The sequence below is a fragment of the Ovis canadensis genome, chromosome 18, assembly GCF_042477335.2.
Source record: "Ovis canadensis isolate MfBH-ARS-UI-01 breed Bighorn chromosome 18, ARS-UI_OviCan_v2, whole genome shotgun sequence".
Taxonomy (NCBI): domain Eukaryota; kingdom Metazoa; phylum Chordata; class Mammalia; order Artiodactyla; family Bovidae; genus Ovis; species Ovis canadensis.
In genome coordinates, this window is record NC_091262.1 from 32,354,001 (window position 1) to 32,373,940 (window position 19,940).

The 19,940-nt window shown below is 49.5% G+C and overlaps 2 protein-coding genes across 2 annotated transcripts in view; one reads left to right on the forward strand and one right to left on the reverse strand.

Moving 5' to 3' along the window:
* LOC138423877 (myeloid-associated differentiation marker-like) overlaps positions 1-9,099 on the reverse strand; it is a 60,076-nt gene extending 50,977 nt beyond the window's left edge. The window contains exons 1-2 of the mRNA XM_069560258.1: positions 9,037-9,099; positions 1,836-2,826 (exon numbers count right to left, since the gene is read on the reverse strand). Of these exons, the coding sequence (XP_069416359.1) occupies positions 1,836-2,678 (843 nt within the window). The 5' untranslated portion in view covers positions 2,679-2,826; positions 9,037-9,099. The remainder of the gene's footprint in view (positions 1-1,835; positions 2,827-9,036) is intronic.
* Positions 9,100-12,390: 3,291 nt separating this feature from the next.
* Positions 12,391-15,415, forward strand: LOC138423881 (myeloid-associated differentiation marker-like). Its single transcript, XM_069560267.1, has 2 exons — positions 12,391-13,561; positions 14,539-15,415. Exon 1 carries the CDS (start codon positions 12,649-12,651, stop codon positions 13,540-13,542), a length of 894 nt encoding a protein of 297 aa, XP_069416368.1. The 5' UTR covers positions 12,391-12,648; the 3' UTR covers positions 13,543-13,561; positions 14,539-15,415.
* Positions 15,416-19,940: the final 4,525 nt, after the last annotated feature.

A 19,940-nucleotide genomic window follows, 5' to 3' on the forward strand; every position in this document is an offset into this window, starting at 1 on the left:
TGCTTCTTAAGATTTGCTTGCCATGGAGACTACCTCCTGGGAATGCCCCTGCCCTACCCCACCTGCCCCTGGGTGAAGATCACATGCTTGTGGGGCCTTCACAGCCACCAGTTACTGCAAAGGGCTGCTGGTCTCAATACAGGGGATCACATGGGCCCACACCATGCACACACATGTGCACTGAGCATACACACAAGGACACACCTTTCTGGAGAGGCCCCTTTAAGAGTTAGGGGGACAGGTTGTTGGCATTGAGGTGGGACCCCCTCATCTTGTGTCACAGGCTGAGCCGTACCCCAAGGCTTTGATCCAGGTGTGGATGGGGAGTCAGTGGGAGGAGCTTCCAGAAACAGATTTGGGTGAGGGTGGAAATTGGCTGGACTCTTCAGTGCTCTAGACAAATTGGAGCAATTAGAATATATGAATATCTTTCTCACTTTTTTTTATTTTGCTTCTCGCATCATTATATTGAGATTTAAAAGGGACATTGTGGATATAGGCAAAGGGACAAGCCTTTTCTCTATGACTAACATCAGGAACTGATGGGAACCAGAAGCTCCAGGGACTTTTTAAAAATTATATACACTGATCTAGATCATATTATGCCTGAGTCTCATAGAACCAAGAAACAGCAGCAGAAACCAACTGGCACACAGAAACACACAAGTGTGTGTCCCCTTACACTCAAGCACTGCAGTTGCTTTGACAATGGAACCAGCAACCCCCATGCCCACAAAGCCCCTGCCTAAGAAAATTTGAAAAGAAACTTTCTCCTCTAAGTAGAGGGTTACTCAGTAATTTTTGCCCTCCTAATCAGAAGATAGAAAAAAAAAAAAATATATATATATATATATATATATATATATATCTCAGGCTATCATCACCTTTAAGGCTGCAGTGGCCATGCTCTTCTCCCTGCAGAGGCAGCACAAGCTGCTTTGAACACTGGGGCAGGAGGGCCACATTGCTTCCCCTCACCAACACTGCAAACAGGTGTCTTCAAGATCCAGGGGTTCTTTACCAGCTCCTTTTTTTGATTCCCTGTAGAGTAGTTGGGATGGAAGGCATTCACCCCTGGCTTCCTCTAAGATGCCCTCTAGGCAGCAGGTGTTTAGTGAGCCTGCAAAAATTCTGGAGCCAATCTCAAAGGGGCTGAACACCAGGTGGGGCCCTGGAATCCAGGGTCTCTGTTTTAAGACTTCTGTCCACTGGAAATAATTGACCTCCTGAGTTTTTTTTTTTTTAATTGAAGGGAGGGCACACTGTACACCCCCCCTCCACTCAGATAATTGAGGCCCAATGCCTAGTTACTCATGCGATCCCTGAACTCATCCAGACACACCAAGTAAAGCACTGCCAGGGGTACAGACTTGCTTTAGTAACGAGGCCCTTCCAGATGTCCAGGGTGTGAACAGCCACAGAGAGAGGTATGTGCTGTGAAGTCAGCACCTTAGGAGGTGGGAGGGGGTGGTGGGCAGAGAAGGAGGAAATCTGATCTTGATGGATCAACAGGAAAATGGGGAGAGGAGGTCAGGACATAGGAGATGAGAAAACCAAGGATGATCAGAAAAGGGGCAAAAGCAGAAAATGTAGAAAAGATGAGAGAAGCAAAAGAAAGACAAAACAGGGTGTGAGCAAACACATAAAACAGGACAAAGAGCATATGGAGAGAAGGAAACAGAAGAGAGATGAACAGGGAAGGATGTGAGAAGGGGAGCCAGGAAGACGACATCAGAGCTCAGCACAGAAACCTCCATTGACAAGAGGGTTGATCCTCAGTCCTTGACAAAAACCTAGTGGGCTGAGATCACCAGGTCAGCCACGTAAATCAGCAGGTTGATGGCTGTCAGGATGGCCAAAGCCGGTCGATAGTCCCTGCGGCTCGAGCAGTGGGTGAGCCCCAACATGTACACGCCCCAGAATCCCTCAGGCTTATCCTTAATCTTCTTATCTACTGGGTAGAGCCAGCAGAGAACCAAAGCAGTGGAGTAGAGGAGGACGGAGAGCAGGGTCAGCTGGACGGGCAGCCTGTACTCCCAGTTGCCCAGGTTCAGCAGCGTGGCCACAGTTGCCTGGGCGAAGCAGATGCAATAGATGGCCAGACACCACTCATGAGCTGGCTCCTTCAGATGCTGGGAAGTGTTGCTGATGAAGGCGAAGATGACACAGGCCACAAACATCTCCAGCACCTTCAGCACGCCCTGCACGGTGTACACAGCGCAGGTGAGGTCTTCGAGCTTGTAGCAGTTCCACGTGCAGGACAGTTCGAGACCAAAAAGGAAACACGTAATGGAGGTGAATGTTAGGGCAGTGTTGACCCGGCTTATGAAAGGGTCCCAAGGCAAAAACTGGACTCTCTGGATAGACTGGACAAGGAACAGTGAGAGACAGACATGGGCGGCAAAGCAGGCATCTGTGAGGGGCATGTGGTACGAGAAAGGAAAGTGGGACTGGATATTATGAAATTCAACTATGACTACGATGAGGCTTATGGGCAAAGAGAGGAACCAGATAAGCATGGCGCAGGTATTTTTGGCCTCGTAACCTACGCCCCACTTCTGAAAGCCAGGAGTCACCAGCCAGAAGGCCACACAGCTGGAGAACAACTGCAGCAGGCGGAAGCAGAACCACACCAAGGCCAAGCAGTCCTGGTCTGTGCATGTGGACCTGGAGGCCATGGTGCTGTGACGGTCAGGCAGCTCCCGGGCACCAGCTGTGGCAGTGGCCCTCACTGAAGGTCCACCAGAGAAAGATCCAGATCTGGAGACGGATTGAGTCAGATGCCTGAAAACGACCCAGGGCCCTGTGACAGCCGAGGCTCAGGACCTGTAGAGTTAGAACCAATGACTCAGACACTTGGGTAACAGCGCAGCCACTCCAGAATGGTTCTCCCCACCCGTCACTGGTGGCTTTTTCAGGAGACATGTTTTATCTGAAACCTCACAGCTGGATTGAGGGCAGCATCAAAACTGTGTATATATTTTTATCTCTTTGTGCTGCTGCTGCTGCTACTGCTGCTGCTGCTGCTAAGTCGCTTCAGTCGTGTCCGACTCTGTGTGACCCCATAGACAGAAGCCCACCAGGCTCCCCCATCCCTGGGATTCTCCAGGCAAGAACACTGGAGTGGGTTGCCATTTCCTTCTCCAATGCATGAAAGTGAAAAGTGAAAGGGAAGTCGCTCAGTCATGTCTGACTCTTAGCGACCCCACGAACTGCAGCCTACCAGGCTCCTCTGTCCATAGGATTTTCCAGGCAAGAGTACAGGAGTGGGGTGCCATTGCCTTCTTTGTGCTAGGTGCCATTATCTAAAGGAATACAGAGTATGCTGCTCCTTTTCTACAATCACAAACCTTCATGATTCTCAAAATTGAAAAAGAATTAAAAAAAAAAATAGTTTGGTAGCAAATTTTGACCTGAACAGACCTGAGACAATTAACGATTTTTGTTTATTTCAGTGAATGTTCAAAAGTACAGTTGCCAAAATGAATGTGTTTGATCACAAATTGTTTTTAGACACCAGTGGGGTGTGATATTGAAGAAGGAATTCATAGGGCCTGGACTGCCTCTTAGGCCTGTTCATGCTGATCATGCTCGGCCACCTTTCCAATGGACTCTGAACTCTGTGTTTAGTGCCTGTGAAAACAACAGAAGGATAAGACCCCCTCCAGACAGGGGAACCTTGAAGATCATATCTAGGTTACTCATCACCTAAGAGAAAACATACACTAATCACCCCTTCCTCCAGACAGGCCATAAATTTGTCTATATCTGTAGGAGTTTAACCTCGGGTTTATTGATTATTGGCTAATTGTTTGACTGTTTGAGCACACGAGCACATAGCACGTGAATGATGGGGTTATTGAAACTGTATTTTCCTTGGTTTATGTAAGTCTCAAGGAATTTGGAGTGGTGGGTTCAGACAAGTGCACATGGGGTATAAAAGATTTTCACAAATGCTGGTCGGGGTCCTTGGCTAAGAGGAGACTCTGCCTTGGGCCCGCCGATGTAATAAACTGCACTCCACCATCTGCGTTGTCCTTCTGAGTGAGTTTGTTTCCCGGAACATGTGGCTACAACAGTGTCATATAGAGTAGATGCACTGTGTTACTAGTCAGAAGCAGAAAATTTCTGAATTCAGAAGCATGTCTGTCCCAAAGGGTTTACAGAAAAAAGACTATGGATTGTAGTCTTTTGGAGGATGTGTCCCGGCCTGTCCGCCCTGCAGCATCACTAGAAGGAGCTGCCATGAGGGGACACAGCCCCAACCAGAGGAGGGCAACTTCAGCAGTGAACAGGGAGGAGCCATGGGGTGAGAGCAAGGCCGTGGGAACAGAATGACCTGGGAAGTAGGGACTGTTGTGAATCCCCTCCACCCATTTTTGCCTCAACCTGTGACTCTTCCGCATTGGGGAAGGGAGATCTCAACCCAGCATGACTCCCAAGGACGAGTGTCTTGGAGAAATCACAGAACAAATTAACATAATGTTTGGCTCATAAGCTCCAAAGCAGCCATCCATGTGCCAGTCTGGAAAGATCTAGGAGTAGTCCTACCTGTGTGGATTTTCCTGGCCTAGGAGACTGGTTAGCAGCTTCAAAGCTGGGAGGAAGGGATTGGAAATGAACAAGGATGGTGTGTCTGATGCTAATGGGGAGTCTTCTAGGGCATCCAGGGAGGGAGTGAGGATGGATGGATGATCACTACCTTTTAAAGGCAGGAGCTGAAAGAGGAGGTCCCTGCAGGACCCCTGGGAGGGGCCAGCCCTGAGGATGCTCCTGGGAATGGGGTGAGGAGGCAGAGTGGAGATGACAGAGGGGATCCCAGTGTCCCAGGGGCCCTGAGGCAGCCCAGTAGGGGTCTTCTGACCCAGAAGGCATGCAGACATGGAGCCATCCTTCCCCATGGAGGAGGGGCCTGAACTGGAACTGAGACAGGAGAACAGGGGCCTGAAGGGGCTTCAGGGCTGTGACAGGGACACGTGGCCAGAGTGGCAGGGCCCCTGGAGACCACGGAATTGCCCAGGTCACCTGCCCAAGAAAGTCCCGCCAGCCAGGGCTGCAGTCCTGCTCACACAGGGGCTCCTCCAGGGTCCAGTGTGGGTGGAGTGAGGCCCCTCCCAGCCCACCCCCTCCTCAGGGAAGGCTGTTTCCAAGGGACTATTTGCTGAGAGGCCCCCAGGGCGGAAGGGCCAGCATCCTGAGCCCCAGCCAGCCCCCTGCCATCAGTTCAGTCGCTCAGTCATGTCTGATCAGGGGATTATTATATCACCTTTGCTGATAATAAACCCTGGGACAAGCTGAGGCTGAAAGAGAAACACAGAGCAAACCTGAGAACCTCCCTGGACTCACAAAGCTCCTTGAGCCCCAATTGCCAGTGGAGCCCTGAAGCTTGCGGGCCTCCCAGTGGACACTGCCAGGGTGGGGAGGGGCACTGGGGTGAGGGAGCGAGGGCATGTCATACTCTCTGTACCCCAGTTTGAGCCCATCTTAATTACCTGAACTCACCCTGAGATTCCACCTAAGACTAAAAGACAACTTTGGATCCTTCTCATGTCACAGAGGGAAGGCTTGGGGAAGGAGAGGATGAGGTTCCTTCTGTGTGACCCTGGGTAAGGCATGTGCCCTCTCTGGGCCTCAATTCCCCCACCTGGAAATCAGCAGCTTTGCCTGAGTCTCCCCAGCAGCCCCTCTGTCAGGAGGCATTTAACAGGAGGCTTCCTGTGTGCTGTTTTGGATCTGTTAGGAATTCTCTGCTCCTTATTAATTCCTGAATACTCAGGAATTAAGAGGAGAGGCAAGCCTCTCACGGGGGCTGAAGAATCCAGGCATTTCCTTCATTAGTTTTTCTATACAGTGTTAAGTACCCTCTTCCTTCTTGTGAACCATACGGTAAAAGTGATTGTTTACAACTCTCTCTCTTTAATATGGATCGCCTATGTTTTGTAAGTCTGGAATTTTAATCTTTATCTTTGCTGAGAATAACTACCTTGTAAGACAGTATATACGCCCACACCATGTTGATTAAAACACCTTTGCTCCATCAGAGCTCTGGTCCCCGTGTCTTTCTTTCTCTTTCTTTCTCTCTCTCAGGCTATTTCTTTGGAGCACAGAGGCCCTCTGAGTTCACTTTCCTGCCTGGGCTTCTAAGACCCTCTCGAGAAGTCACTCTGCGCCTTCACCCCATCAAGAGGGCGCCAGAGGCCTCCGTGAACAGAGCAAGCCCCGTGTCAGGGGCTTTATTGGCTTTCTGTGTAAACCAAGGAATATCAGCCTCTCTCTCTCCTTTACCTTCTTATCGTCGACTCTGGACCACCAGGTTCCAGTCCATTAAGGACTGCAACACCCCTCCTTCACTCTAATCTGTGATCCTGGACATGGTGCCCCTGTCAGAGTACAGCCTGGATGTGGCTGCCCAGGTACAGCCTACCTGCCCAGCAGCCAGACTTGTGGACTGGAAGACAGGGAACCGGGAAGGTCATGGTCAGGACAGAGGAAGGAGGAGGAGGTGCCAGAAGGGCAAAGAAGGTGGAGGGTAGAGATTGTGGGAGATCCCTCAGAGCTGGATGAACCTGGGCAAGTTACTCACCAGAGCCTTAGTTTCCCCATCTGTGCAGGGGGCTTTAGTATCTACTTTACATTAATTAAGTGTATGGAAGCATGTGAAGGGCTTATCAGAGCCCTGGTGCATGGCACACTCAATCCATGCCATTTACCTGTCCCCCTCCCTGTCACAAAGGACCCAGAAGGCCCTGGCCCCACTCTGGACATCAGCACATGCAGCTTGATTTGCTGCAGACCAGGGGCTGCAAACCAGCTTGTACTGGAGGTGGTCCAGGGGTATGTTTGGTTTCCCTTCAGAAAGTGATGGTAGAGAATCAACATTCTTTTTTTCCTTAAGTGTTTGGTAGCTGCACAGTGCTCCAGTTTCACATGAAAATCCGGACTTCCAGCTCCTTTTCAAGCCTCAGGAGATCTGGATTCACTGGGCTGCATTCCCTCAAAAGGGGGTCACTGGAGCTAAGCAGCTGCTCTCTCCTTCATATTGTTTTTCATTCTCCATTTAATTTTCTGTATTTTCTTATTCTCATGTATAACTGAACTGACATAAATTAGGACTATGATCATCTCCCATGTGCCTGTTTTCCCCTCTTGGGTGTGGCCAGGCTCACAGAAGCATCTACCCTTCCATCCAAGGAGCATCCATGTCCTCAGCCTCATGTACAGCCTTCAGCACATTTCACATGCTCTGACATCACATTGGGCATGTGTGTACATATATGCACACAAGTGTATAAGGCATATCTGTATATCTTTTCCAGCTTTATACACGTGAGACCATGTCATGCACACAGCATCTTGCTTTTTCACCACCCTTTTGAGGTGTAGCTGGTCCTTTCCAGGGGCCCTAGTCCTCTCCATTCCCTTTACTTATTTCCTTCCCTCCTGGCTCCTGCAGGTGTTTGGACTGACCAGCCTTCTCTAGATCAGCTGACCCTCCCCTGTGAATCTCAGACACTGGGGGACACAGGATAGGACCAGGGATCCCAGGATCCACATGACCACCATGCTCTAGAGTAGGTCAGCAAGCTTTTCTAAAAACTTAAAAAATATATATGACAAAGAATTTATTTTTCATTTCTGGAAATTCATCTTGAATTTGTACGGCTACTGCAGCAAATCATCACAAGCCTGGTGGCTTAAAACGATGGCAGTGTATTCTCTCACAGTTCTGGAGGTCAGAGTTTTGAAACAAGGTGTGAGCAGGGCTGCTCTGTCTCTGATGCCCCAGGGAAGGGTCCCTCTTCGCCTCTTTTAGCTTCTGGAAGCCCCTTAGCCATGTTATCCAACTCGGGCTTGTCTGCTTATCCCTCAAGAAGCCAAACATTGAGAGACCGGTGTCAGGAACTAGGTGCCGCTCCTCCACTGTGAACACAATCATCACCCATGTCTGTGCATCAGCCTACGTTGGGCGGCGGGTTGAAAAAAATACTAATGAACGTTTCTACCGTTTCTTCTGGATCACCTGTGTACAGAGGACTGGTGTTTTTATGGTTTAGTAGGTTTGAGGTGGAAAACAAAGTCCAATGATGGCCAACTGGCTGTCCCCTCGCACTCAGACCTCCTGCAGAGAATCGTCTTGTTGGAAATCTACCTTCTCCCTCCCCCTCCCCCTTGTAGTGGACACACCCTGACAAAACTGAGTGTCCTGTCAGGTCTTAAAGGAAGAAACTATTTCAGATCCTCTTTTTCTCATGCTGGGCATGGGGTGGGGGGTGCCCCGGGTTAGAACTCCCCTGGTGTTATAATAATAGAACTCTTCTTCTGTCCAGAGACTGGGGGAAGGGGGTGCAGACCTAGGCAGCCCCTGCCTGGGGCATTAGGATAGGAACCACAGAGGTGGGGGAAATTCAGTTCCATAAGAAGCTGATCCCCTCCTCTCCCTCCCTCGCCTGCAAAGACTCATCTGTAAAGGGGGCAGGCTTTTCACAGTTTAGTTTCCCTTTTGCCTTTAATTTAGTGCCCTTGTTGGAAGAATTTTGCCTTTCAGTGCCCTGTTACTGTTACTATGGAGTAACAGGAAGGCCTGCACATGGAGTTCCCTCCCACTTACCAGATCTTTGACAAATTAGTTCTAACTCCAAATAGTGGAGGAATTTAGAGACCCATTCAGGGGCCACCCTTCTTCAGAATCAAAAGCAAACTGGGCCAGTCTGTATTGCAATTTAAAAAAAGACTTTTTTAAAACAAGGTCATAGCTCTAGTTTTGCCAACCTGCCAGGATGTGTCCAGTGGACTTCTACAAAATCTAGAAGTCCACTGGATGGATGTAGCCCCACCCCCCACTTCACTTCACCCACTCCCCTGGAACAGATTACAAACAAACATAAAATTCCCCCTTGGGTAGAGACTGGTACAGAGTCACAGAAAAGCCAGGTCCCACTCCTGTTCTGTCCAAATTGACCCCAAAGTTCCAAAGGGCAAAGAATATTCCCAAACAGGTGGGAAGGGGGCTTCCAAGGCACGTACCCCTCTACTCACTCAGTCAACAGCTACGCAGCTCCTTCAGAGGCCAGTTTCCTTCTCTCAACAGAAAGCGAAAGCAGGCTGTGAGGAGGTGTTAGGGGAAGCACGCTGATTGAAGCCGCCCACCCTGGCCAGGCACGAGCCCACCCTGGCCAGGCACCATAGTAACCATTTGCATGAGTTGTTTTACGACAGGAAGTCCTGGTAAGGAACAGGGAACAAATAAGCCTCCATCAACCAGAAGAGTTTGGGAAAGGTCAAAAGGAGACACCACCTGTCCGACCACCTCCCAGAATCCTTCTCTCTGGCATCCATCTTGGCTGAACAAGGCACCACCAGGAAGGACTCTGAGTCAGAATGATTGGCTAAAGACAACCCAGAAACTAATCCCATCACCATAAAACCCGAGACTGTGAGCCATGCGGCAGAACAGTCCTGGGTTCCCTTACCCTACTGCTCTCCACCGGGTGTTCTTTCCCAATAAAATCTCTTGCTTTGTCAGCACATATGTCTCCTCAGACAATTCACTTCCAAGTGTTAGACAAGAGCCCGGTTTCGGGCCCTGGAAGAGGTCCCCCTTCCTGCAACAGAAGGACTCGGGAGGGACAGGGCAAGTTCGGAAACTAACATATTTGGTAGCTACTGGCCCATCCCTGTAGATCCTCGCTGGGAGCAACTGACACCTCAACCTTCTCAGACGCACCACCCTTGTCGCCCCTGGAGGAGGGGGATGGGCCGGAGCCCCAGGGACGTGACTGCTGCCTGGATGGCCAACATTGTCACCCAGCTCAGAAGAACTCAGTATTGAGAAACAAGTGTTGAGTAAAAAAAAAGTAGCTTTATTTTAAGGAAATTACAGCTGGGGGAGAAGGCAGACCACTGTGCAAAAGAACCAGCTCGCAGCACTCCAAGGTTGAGCCGGGATTTATACAAGAGGGAAACAGGAAAGGGATGCAGGCTGTAGGCTGCATTGCTGGGGGTGCTCTGTGCTTCTATTTTTAGAGACTTAATTCATTAACCAGGAGACACCTTTCTGGCTTTTAAACTTGAGTGTGGTATTTACATTGTCCAGATCAGTGGGTCATTATTCTACAGGTCACTGGTCATATATTTCTAGAGAAAGAAGAACTAAGATAGAAACAGACGAAAACAGGCAGATCAACACAGTCCATGTTTTGGACTGATCAAACAGATCAAAGCAGATCCAAACAGTCCATCAAACTCCGGAGCTGTGTTTAACTATTCATAAGACTTTGGCTGTAAAACAAGCAAGGTTTTAACACTATTGATAGTGTCTGACCATCACCATCATTATGGCAGGAAGCTGGCTGGGGCTCAGGGTGCTGGCCCTTCCGCCCTGGGCGCCTCTCAGCAAATAGTCCCTTGGAAGCAGGGCAGCTGTCCCTGAGGAGGGGGCGGGCTGGGAGAGGCCTCACTCCCCCTACACTGGACCCTGGAGGAGCCCCTGTGTGAGCAGGACTGCAGCCCTGGCTGGTGGGACTGCCTTGGGCAGGTGACCTGGGCAATTCCATGGTCTCCAGGGTCCCTGCCACTCTGGCCAAGTGTCCCTGTCACAGCCCTGAAACCCCTTCAGGCCCCTGTTCTCCTGTCTCAGTTCCAGTCCAGGCCCCTCCTCCATGGGAAGGTTGGCTCCATGCCTGCATCCCTTCTGGGTCAGAAGGCCCCTACTGGGAACTCCGGGAGATGGTGATGAACAGGGAGGCCTGGGGTGCTGCAATTCATGGGGTCGCAAGGAGTTGGACACGACTGAGCGACTGAACTGAACTGAACTGAACTGGGCTGCCTCAGGGCCCCTGGGACCCCGGGATCCCCCCAGTCATCTCCACTTTGCCCCCCACCCCCACCCCAGTCCCGGGTGCAACCTCAGGGCTGTCTCCTCTCAGGGGTCCTGCAGGGGCCTCCTCTCTCAGCTCCTGCCCTTAAAAGGGGGTGATCATCCGTCCATCCCCACCCCCTCCCTGGGATGCCCTGAAAGGCCCCCCATCAGCATCAGACACAGCATCCCTGTTCATTTCCAATCCCTTCTTCCCAGCTTGGAAGCTGCTAACCAGTCTGCCAGACCAGGAGAATCCTCCCTTAGGTAGGACTACTTCTAGATCTTTCCAGACTCTCACCTGGATGGCAGCTTTGGAGCTTAAGAGTCAGACATTATGTTAATTTATTCTGTGGTTCTTCAAAGATGTTCCACTTTGGAGTCACGCTGGGTTGCGGGGCTCCCCTCCCCAATGGGAAAGAGTCACATGTGAAGGCGAAATTGGGGAAGGGGATTCACAACAGTCCCTACTTCCCATGTCATCTCATCCCCATGGCCTTGCTCTCACCCCATGGCTCTTCCCTGTTCACCTGTGAAGCTGCCCTCCTCCGGGTGGGTATGTGTCCCTCAGATGGCACCTCCTTTAGTGATGGCTGCAGGGAGGACAGGCCGGGTCACGTGTGTCTTCAGGTTGCTGCAGAAGGAGGTCATTGCCCTGAAAAGGTGTCCTGGGTCCCAGAGCCCCGAGCTTTGGTTCTGGGCTCCCACCCATGGGCCCTGCTGACATGTGGGCTGTAGAGCAAAGTGCTCAATCCACGGTTTTGGCATTGCTATCTGGGTTCTCACTCCTCAACTTTTAACCTTAGGGAAGCCACTTGAGTCCTCCAGCCTTAGTTTTCTCATCTGTAAAATGGGGTTAGCAGTATAATCCAGTCTCTTTTCTGAAAGCTTTGGAGTCAGAATTGAGATATGCTCTAGAATTGAGAAATGTTCAGCCCCAAACAGACAACCTGGTGCATCCATGTTATACGACATAATACTGAAAATTCTTTGTAATTAAATACATTAGTATTTATCCAACTGCCTAAATTAAACTTTCACACTAAGCGAAATAAATGCATGCATGCATGCTAAATCGCTTCAGTCGTGTCCGCCTCTTTGCGACCCTATAGACTGTAGCATACCGGGCTCCTCTGTCCATGGGATTCTCCAGGCAAGAATACCGGAGTGGGTTGCCATGCTGTACTCCAGGGGATCTTCCCAACCCCAGGATCGAATCCGCGTCTTCTGAGGCTCCTGCATTGCACGTGGATTCTTTACCCTTGAGCTAATGGGGAAGCCCCAAGTAAAATAAATAAAGATCGTTAATTATCTAGTGTATGTTAAGGTCAAATTCTGTTACCAAATGAATTATTTAATACTTCTTAATTTTCAGAGCCTGAAAGGCTTGGGATGTCAGATAAAGGCCATCCTACTCTGTGTTTCTGTAGATAATGACACAGCTCAAAGGGCAAAAATATGTTCACGGTTTGAAGCCAGACCCAACCCAGCTAGGAGTTTTGGGATAAGACAAGTCTCCTGACAAGGCCAAGGCTGATGGGTGGAGAGAACCATTCTGGAGCAGCTGTGCTGTTACCGAGTGTCTGAGCCATTGGTTCCAACTCCACAGACCCTGAGCCTCAGCAGTCACAGGGCCCTGAGCCTTTCCCTGGCAACTGACTTAATCCCCCTCCGAAGCTGTATCTTTCTCCGGTGGGCCCTCAGCCACGACCACTGTCATACTGGTGAAGATGACCTGCATGACCACCGTGACCTCCATGTAATCGTCCTGAGGCCTGGACTTCTGGGCCATCATGGGCTACTTCCTCCGGACGCTGCAGCTGCTCTCCACCTGCGTGGCCATCTCACTAGTGGGCAGCCTGGACAGCTGGACGGTGCCCACAAGTAACTGGTCCTTTGTTATCTTGTGCTTCTGCTTTGTGGTGACCTTCATCATCCTCATAATCGAATCACTGGCACTTCAGTACTGCTTCTCCTTCTCTTGGGGGGATTTTCTCCTCTGCCATGCCTGCTACCTCGCCCTCTTCTGCCTCTTGGTCTCCGTCATTTACCCCACTACCTATGTTCAGTTTTTGTTTTACACCCCCTCCTGGGACCACGCCATCGCTGCTACTGCGTTCTGCTTCATTTCTACTGTGTCTTATGCCACCGAAGCAATCTGGATCTTGCGCTGGCCTCAGACAGGTGATTTCACTGGCTATATAGGCAGCTTGCCATTCCTCCTCAAGATGCTAGAGACACTGGTGGCCTGTGTCATCTTACCATTCATCAGCAATCCCTACCTGTACATGGACCATCCATTGCTGGTGTCGTGCGTGGCTGTGTACTCCATCTGCTTCATTCTGGGGATCGTGACCATCCTGTTGAACCTGGCTGACTTAGAGAACCGGCTGCCCATCTCCTCCTCCATGTTCCATCTGATGCTGAGCCAGCTGTCTGTCCTTCTCTACATTGGTGCTCTGGTCCTCTGGGCGCTCTACCAATTTGACGAAAAGTTTGGCGGGCAGCCCGAGAGGTCCAGGGATGTGAGCTGTCAACAAAGACTTACCAACTATGTTTGCGCCTGGGACCAGCGACTGGCTGTGGCCGTCCTGACAGCCATCAACCTGCTGATTTACGTGGCCGACCTGGTGTACTGGGCCCGCCAGGCTTCTGCAGGGACTGAGGACCAGCCCAGGGACTGCTGACCACCTCTGCTCACAGGAGGTATCTTCACTGAGCTCTGACGTCTTCCTGGCCCCCTCGCTCCCTCCTCACACCCTCCCCCATTCATCTCACTCTCCTTTCTCTTCCCTTCCCCTCTTCTGCTCTATCTCCCTCCTGTTTTCCTTGGTTTTCCACATTCTGTTTTGCCTCTTTCTCTTGCTTCTCTCATCTTTTCTACATTTTTTACTTTTTGCCCCTTTTCTGGTCATCCTTGGTTTTCTCATCTCCTGTGTCCTGACCACCTCTCCCCATTTTCCTTCTTCTGATCCGTCAGGACCTGAGACTCCTTCCTTCTCTGTCCACCACCTCCTCCCGCCTCCTAAGGTGCTGACTCCACAGCACACAGCCCTCTGTGCAGCTGTTCACACCCTGGGCTTCTGGAGGGGCCTCAATGTCAGAGTGTGTCTGTCCCCCCTGAGGGTGCCTTAGTTAGCGTGTGGGGTGGATTTGGGGTGTGATTGGTAGCTAAGGATCAGGCCTCACTTTGTCCTCGTGGAGGGGGTGGTACACAGCACCTTTCCTTTAAGTTAAAAAAAAAAAAAAAGCTCTGGAAATAAATAATGTCCCTTAGGCAGGAGTGCTAATGCAGAGACTTGGATCCTTAGGCCCCTCCTTGGGGCTCCATCCCACCTGAGACTGGCTCTGGAATTTTTACTGACTTACTAAAATCCACTGTCTATAGGCCTTGTGGACAAAAAAAACATTGTGAATCATTTCTGTAAACGATAACGCTACTGGCCATCAAGCCTTCGGCCACTGCAGCAGCCCCCAGTGGGGGCAGCCTGAGGGGGATTCATGATGGAGACGGGGCACTGGCTTTAGATCATTACGATGTGTAAGAAAGGAATGCTTCTAATGCGCTCAGACTCCTGCACCTTCTGGTCCCGAGAAAAACACTAAACCTTGAGATGTCTGTTTTTGTGATTAGTGATAATCCTTTGATATTTGACTACATGTTCCTTTTTTTTTTTTTTCAGCAAAAACTCCCATTTATCCTGGCCCCCTCTCACCTCTTTGGAACAGTTCTGCAGAGTGATCTGTGAGGTGTCTCCCAAGCTATAGTCTCTAGTGAGGTTTCCAAATAGAACATAACTCACAACTTAGATTGTGAGGTTTCTTGTTTTTTCTTTTCCCTTCAGTCAGCAGTTTTGGTGACTGATGAAGGAGGAGCCCAGAGCAGACTTCTCCTAACTCTACAAGGCACTAGAGACTGGGTACCTTTTGTGCCCATCTGCCTCCTCAGAGAGTCCAGACGAATATGGGGGAAATAATTGGATCTCCTGTTATTGGGTGATGATGCAAAGTTTGATTTGCCGATATTAAACTCTTCCCTGGAGGGGAAGGTTTTCCTTGGCACTTAGTTCAAGAAGCAGTACCTGGGTTATTCTCAGGAGAAAGACACTAGGAAGATTTTGCTCGGTGGAAACACACTGAGTGATATGAAATGAAATCCATATTTTAATGGCAAGAGGAGAAAAGATTAAATATAAAATTTTCCTTTCCCTGTTTGGGCCTCCTCCCTCCCCATATTGGGTATTGTGCATCTGCGTTAACCACGCCTCCTAAGTAGATAACATTCCTTCTTTGTCATGTCAAGGATCACAGCTTCTTAGGAGATAAACTTCTTTCTTCTCCTAAGGGGCCACAATGACCTGTACGCACCACACACTTTGTTGAGCTGATCTGGATCATGCCAAGTGTCAGTTAAACCTCACCTGATGGATAACCCTTTGTCTCAAAAGTATAACTGCGCTTTGACCTCCTGGGTAGAACATTCACAGAGTGTTCTGAATGACTCTCCCCTAGGTTATAATTCCCAGACTGGCCCAAATAAAAGTTTCCACTTGTTTCTTAGACTGTCTGTCAATTAATTTTTTTCATCACAATGGGTTATTTTCAGATGAAAGACACAGAGAAGTGCCTACAGAATTATATCTACAAGGTCTTGCTTAATTGGAAATTAAAGGAAACATTACCCCAAAATGGCCAAATTGGTGTTCACTGGACTTTACAAAATTAATTAGTTTTGCATGTGCAGATAGAAGAACCAGCTTGATAAAATATCTTTTTAGAATTCTGACCTTAAAGGATCAAAAGCCCTTTAGAGGGATCTTACATTTCTCTTCCTGCATCTTTGATAAGTAATCATAACTGATCTTCTGAGGCTTTCTTTCCCCTGTATTTTAAGAGTTTTCTATATTTTAAGAGTCTTTACCATCCAGAAGGAGCACATGGCAGCCAGTCAAATAGATTAGAATTTTAAGGAGATTTTTTTGGTCTGGCTGTGTCAACACTCCTAGCCCATAAGTGCCCTTTGTCACCTTCACCTGCGAGGTATAGGTATCTGCCTACACAGTGAAGGCCCTTTACTTTTTTAGACTATTTTTGAAAGAAAGCTTTCTAGGTCTTGTGAAGGCTATATCCTCTTCTAGGGGGACCTCTTGTACCTTCTTGGTTTGAGTCACTATGAAAATTATTACTCATCAATGGCCAAATGACAACAGATTTTATTTTCTTGGGCTCAAAAATCCCTGCAGATGGTGACTGCAGCCATAAAATTAAAAGCCGCTTACTCCTTGGAAGGAAAGCTATGACAAACCTAGACAGCATATTAAAAAGCAGAGACATCACTTTGCTGACAAAGGTCCATATGGTCAAAGCTATAGTTTTTTCAGTAGTCATGTATGAATGTGAGAGTCGGACTATAAAGAAAGCTGAGCACTGAAGAATTGATGCTTTTGAACTGTGGTGTTGGAGAAGACTCTTGAGAGTTCCTTGGGTGGCAAGAAGATCCAACCAGTCCATCCTAAAGGAAATCAGTCCTGAATATTCATTGAAAGGACTGATGCTGAAGCTGAAACTCCAATACTTTAGCCACCTGATGAGAAGTGACTCATTTGAAAAGACCCTGATGCTGGGAAAGATTGAAGGCAGGAGGAGAAGCGGGACAACAGAGGATGAGATGGTTGGATGGCATCACCGACTCAATGGACATGAGTCTGAGTAAACTCCAGAAGTTGGTGATTGACAGGGAAGCTTGGCATGCTGCAGTCCATGGGTCGCAAAGAGTCGGACACGACTGAATGACTGAACTGAACTGAACTGATGTACCATGAGTTAGAGCTGAGACACTTCCCTAAAACCAGGCCACGTGGCCTACAGGGTCGGAGTAAGGGTAGACAAGGGAAACCATGGCCTTCAGCTAGAGGAAAGGATAAGGCTGACACCCACCTTCACAGGAGTTTGGATTTTTTTTTTTTAAGTCACTACTAGAGAAATAGAAATCTCAAGTCTTCTCTTCTTGTGGGTTTGGGCCAAAATATTCTTGATCCCTGAGCTCTAAAAACTTCAACCTGGGAAATTAACTCAATTTGTGCCCAACAGGTGATTGGCCAGGAGGATTCTGAGCAAGTGCAGTTCTTCTGGGTGAAGCTCCCAACCCAGGCAATAGGATCCTCCCAGGAAAAAGGGGGTCCTGTAAAAGGGGGCTCACAGTTTAATGACAAAGTACACGAGGGCTCAACCCACTGTTAGTCCCAAGAACTCCAGTGAACAGACACCAATCTGAAAGAGACAGCAAATAAATACAATTAATACAATTAATCACATTAGAAAAAGTCACCATGAACAAAGGACAGGAAGATGGGAGCGAGGAGCGTATGAATTGAAGAGTGTCCTCCAAAAGAGTCATGTCTACTCAGAACCTCAGAATGTGGCCTTATTTGGAAGTAGGGTCTCTGCTGACATATTTAGTTAAGGACTCCGGTGCGGAAGTTGTCCTGGACAGAGGGTGGGACCACAGTCCAGTAACTGGTGTCTCTGAGAGAAAGGACAGAGAGATTCACACACATGTAGTTGAGAGAAGATGAGCACGTGAAGGTGGAGACAGAGAGGGAGTTAATTAGGCACAAGCTAAGGGGTCTCCAGAAGCTAGAGGGGGAAAGGACAGACCGCCCCCTGGGGCATCAGAGACAGCACAGCCCTGCTGACCCCTTGCTTCACACTTCTGACCTCTAGAACTGTGAGAGAACAAGTTACTGTTGTTTTAAGGTACCAAGCTTACAGAAATCTGTTGTACTACTGATTTGTTACAAAACCAAGATAAATTTCCAGAAAACTTTCCAGAAATGCTTGCCTACCTCCTGCCCTAGAGCATGGTGGCCACATGGATCCCAGGACCCCTTGTCATATCCTGTGTCCCCCAGTGTCTGAGACTCACAGGGGAGGGTCTACTGATCTAGAGAAGGGTCCAAATGCCCACAGGAGCCAGGAGAGAAGGAAATAAGTAAAGGGGATGGAGAGGACTAGGGCTGCTGGAGAGGACAGAGGCAGCTGCCTCTGTCGGGGGTGGTAGAAAAGCAAGATACCATGTGCATGATAAGGTCTTGTGTTTATAAAACAGGAAAAAAGGTTACAGATACGTCCTACAAACGTGTGCATGTCTGTGCACATGTGTCTACATATGATTTCAGAGCATGTGAAACGTGTTGAAGGCTGTACATGAGGTTGAGGACATGGATGCTCCCTGGATGGAGGAGTGGATGCTCCTGTGAGCAGGCCGGAAGCCTGGCCATGCCCAAGAGGATAAACCAGGACATGGGAGATGATCATGGTCCTGCTTTATATCAATCAGACATGAGAATGAGAAAAATACAGAAAATACTAAGCAAAGATGAGCATGAGGAACAGTATAAAGTAAAGGGCTGAGTAAGTGCTCAGCTCCAGGCACAGACCCCTGCCACTGCTTCCTAAGGGCACACAGCCCAGTGACACCAGATCTCCTGAGAAGTCAAAGAAAGCTGGAAATGCAGATTTTCACTGAAATTAAAATACTGAGTAGATAACAAACACTTACCAAAAAAATAACACCAATTCTATATGATCTCTTCTAGAAAACACTGTATAGGGAAACCAAACACACCTCTGGGCCACCTGCAGTGCAAACTGGTTTGCAGGCCCTGATCTGCAATAAATCAAGCTTGCATGTGCTGATGTCCAGAGTGGGGCCAGGGCCTTCTGGGTCCTCTGTGAGGGGCAGGGGGACAGGTAGCTGGCATGGACTGAATGTGCTATGTTCCAGGCCCTCTGATAAGCCCTTCACATGCTTTCATACATTTAATTCATATGAAGTCAATATTAAGACCATTGCACAGATTGGGAAACTGAGGCTCTGATGAATAAGCTTGCCCAAGGTCATCCATCTATGAAGCATCCTCTCCAGGCCCCACAGCCTCCTTGTCACTCTGAGTGTTCATCTCCCCTCCTCCTTCTCTGCCCTTCTGACACCTCCTCCTCCTTCCTCTGTCCTGGTCTTGACCTTCCCAGCTCACTGTCTTCCAGTCCGCATGCCTGGCTGCTGGGCAGGCAGGGCTCAGCCACATCCAGACTATGCTCTGATGGGGGCACCATGTCCAGGCTCACAGATTAGAGTGGAGGAGGGGCTGCTGGGAGACTCAGAGAAACCTGCTGCTTTCCAGGTAGGGGAACTGAGGCCCAGAGAGGGCACAGGCCTGACTCCGGGTCACACAGCAGGAACCCCCATGCCTCTCCTTCCCTGTCCAGCTCTCCTTCTGTGCCATTAAATGAATCCAAAGTTGTCATTTAGTCTTAGCTGAAATTGAAGGATGAGTTCCTGGAGGTTAGTGAGAAAAAAACTGGGGTACAGAAAACAACCTCCCCAGCCTCCCTCACCCCAGTGCCCTTTCCCCACCCCGGCAGTGCCCACTGGGAGGCCAGCAGGTTCCAGGGCTCCACTGACAATTGGGGCTCAAGGAGATTTGTGAGTCCAGGGAGATTCTCTGAGTTTGCTCTGTGTTTCTCTTTCCGCCTCAGCTTGTCCCAGGGTTTATTATCAGCAAAGGTGATATAATAATCCCCTGATGGCAGGAAGCTGGCTGGGGCTCAGGGTGCTGGCCCTTCCGCCCTGGAGGCCTCTCAGCAAATAGTCCCTTGGAAACAGGGCAGCTGTCCTTGAGGAGGGGGCGGGCTGGGATGGCCTCACTCCCCCTACACTGGACCCTGGAGGAGCCCCTGTGTGAGCAGGACTGCAGCCCTGGCTGGCGGGACTGCCTTGGGCAGGTGACCTGGGCAATTCCATGGTCTCCAGGGTCCCTGCCACTCTGGCCACGTGTCCCTGTCACAGCCCTGAAGCCCCTTCAGGCCCCTGTTCTCCTCTCACTTTCAGTCCCGGCCCCTCCTCCATAGGGAATGAACAGCATCCTTGTTCATTTCCGATCCCTTCTTCCCAGCTTGGAAGCTGCTAACCAGTCTCCCAGGCCAGGAAAATCCTCACTCAGGTAAGACTACTCCTAGATCATTCCTGACCCACAACTAGATGGCAGTTTTGGAGCTTAAGAGCCAAACATTATGCTAATTATTC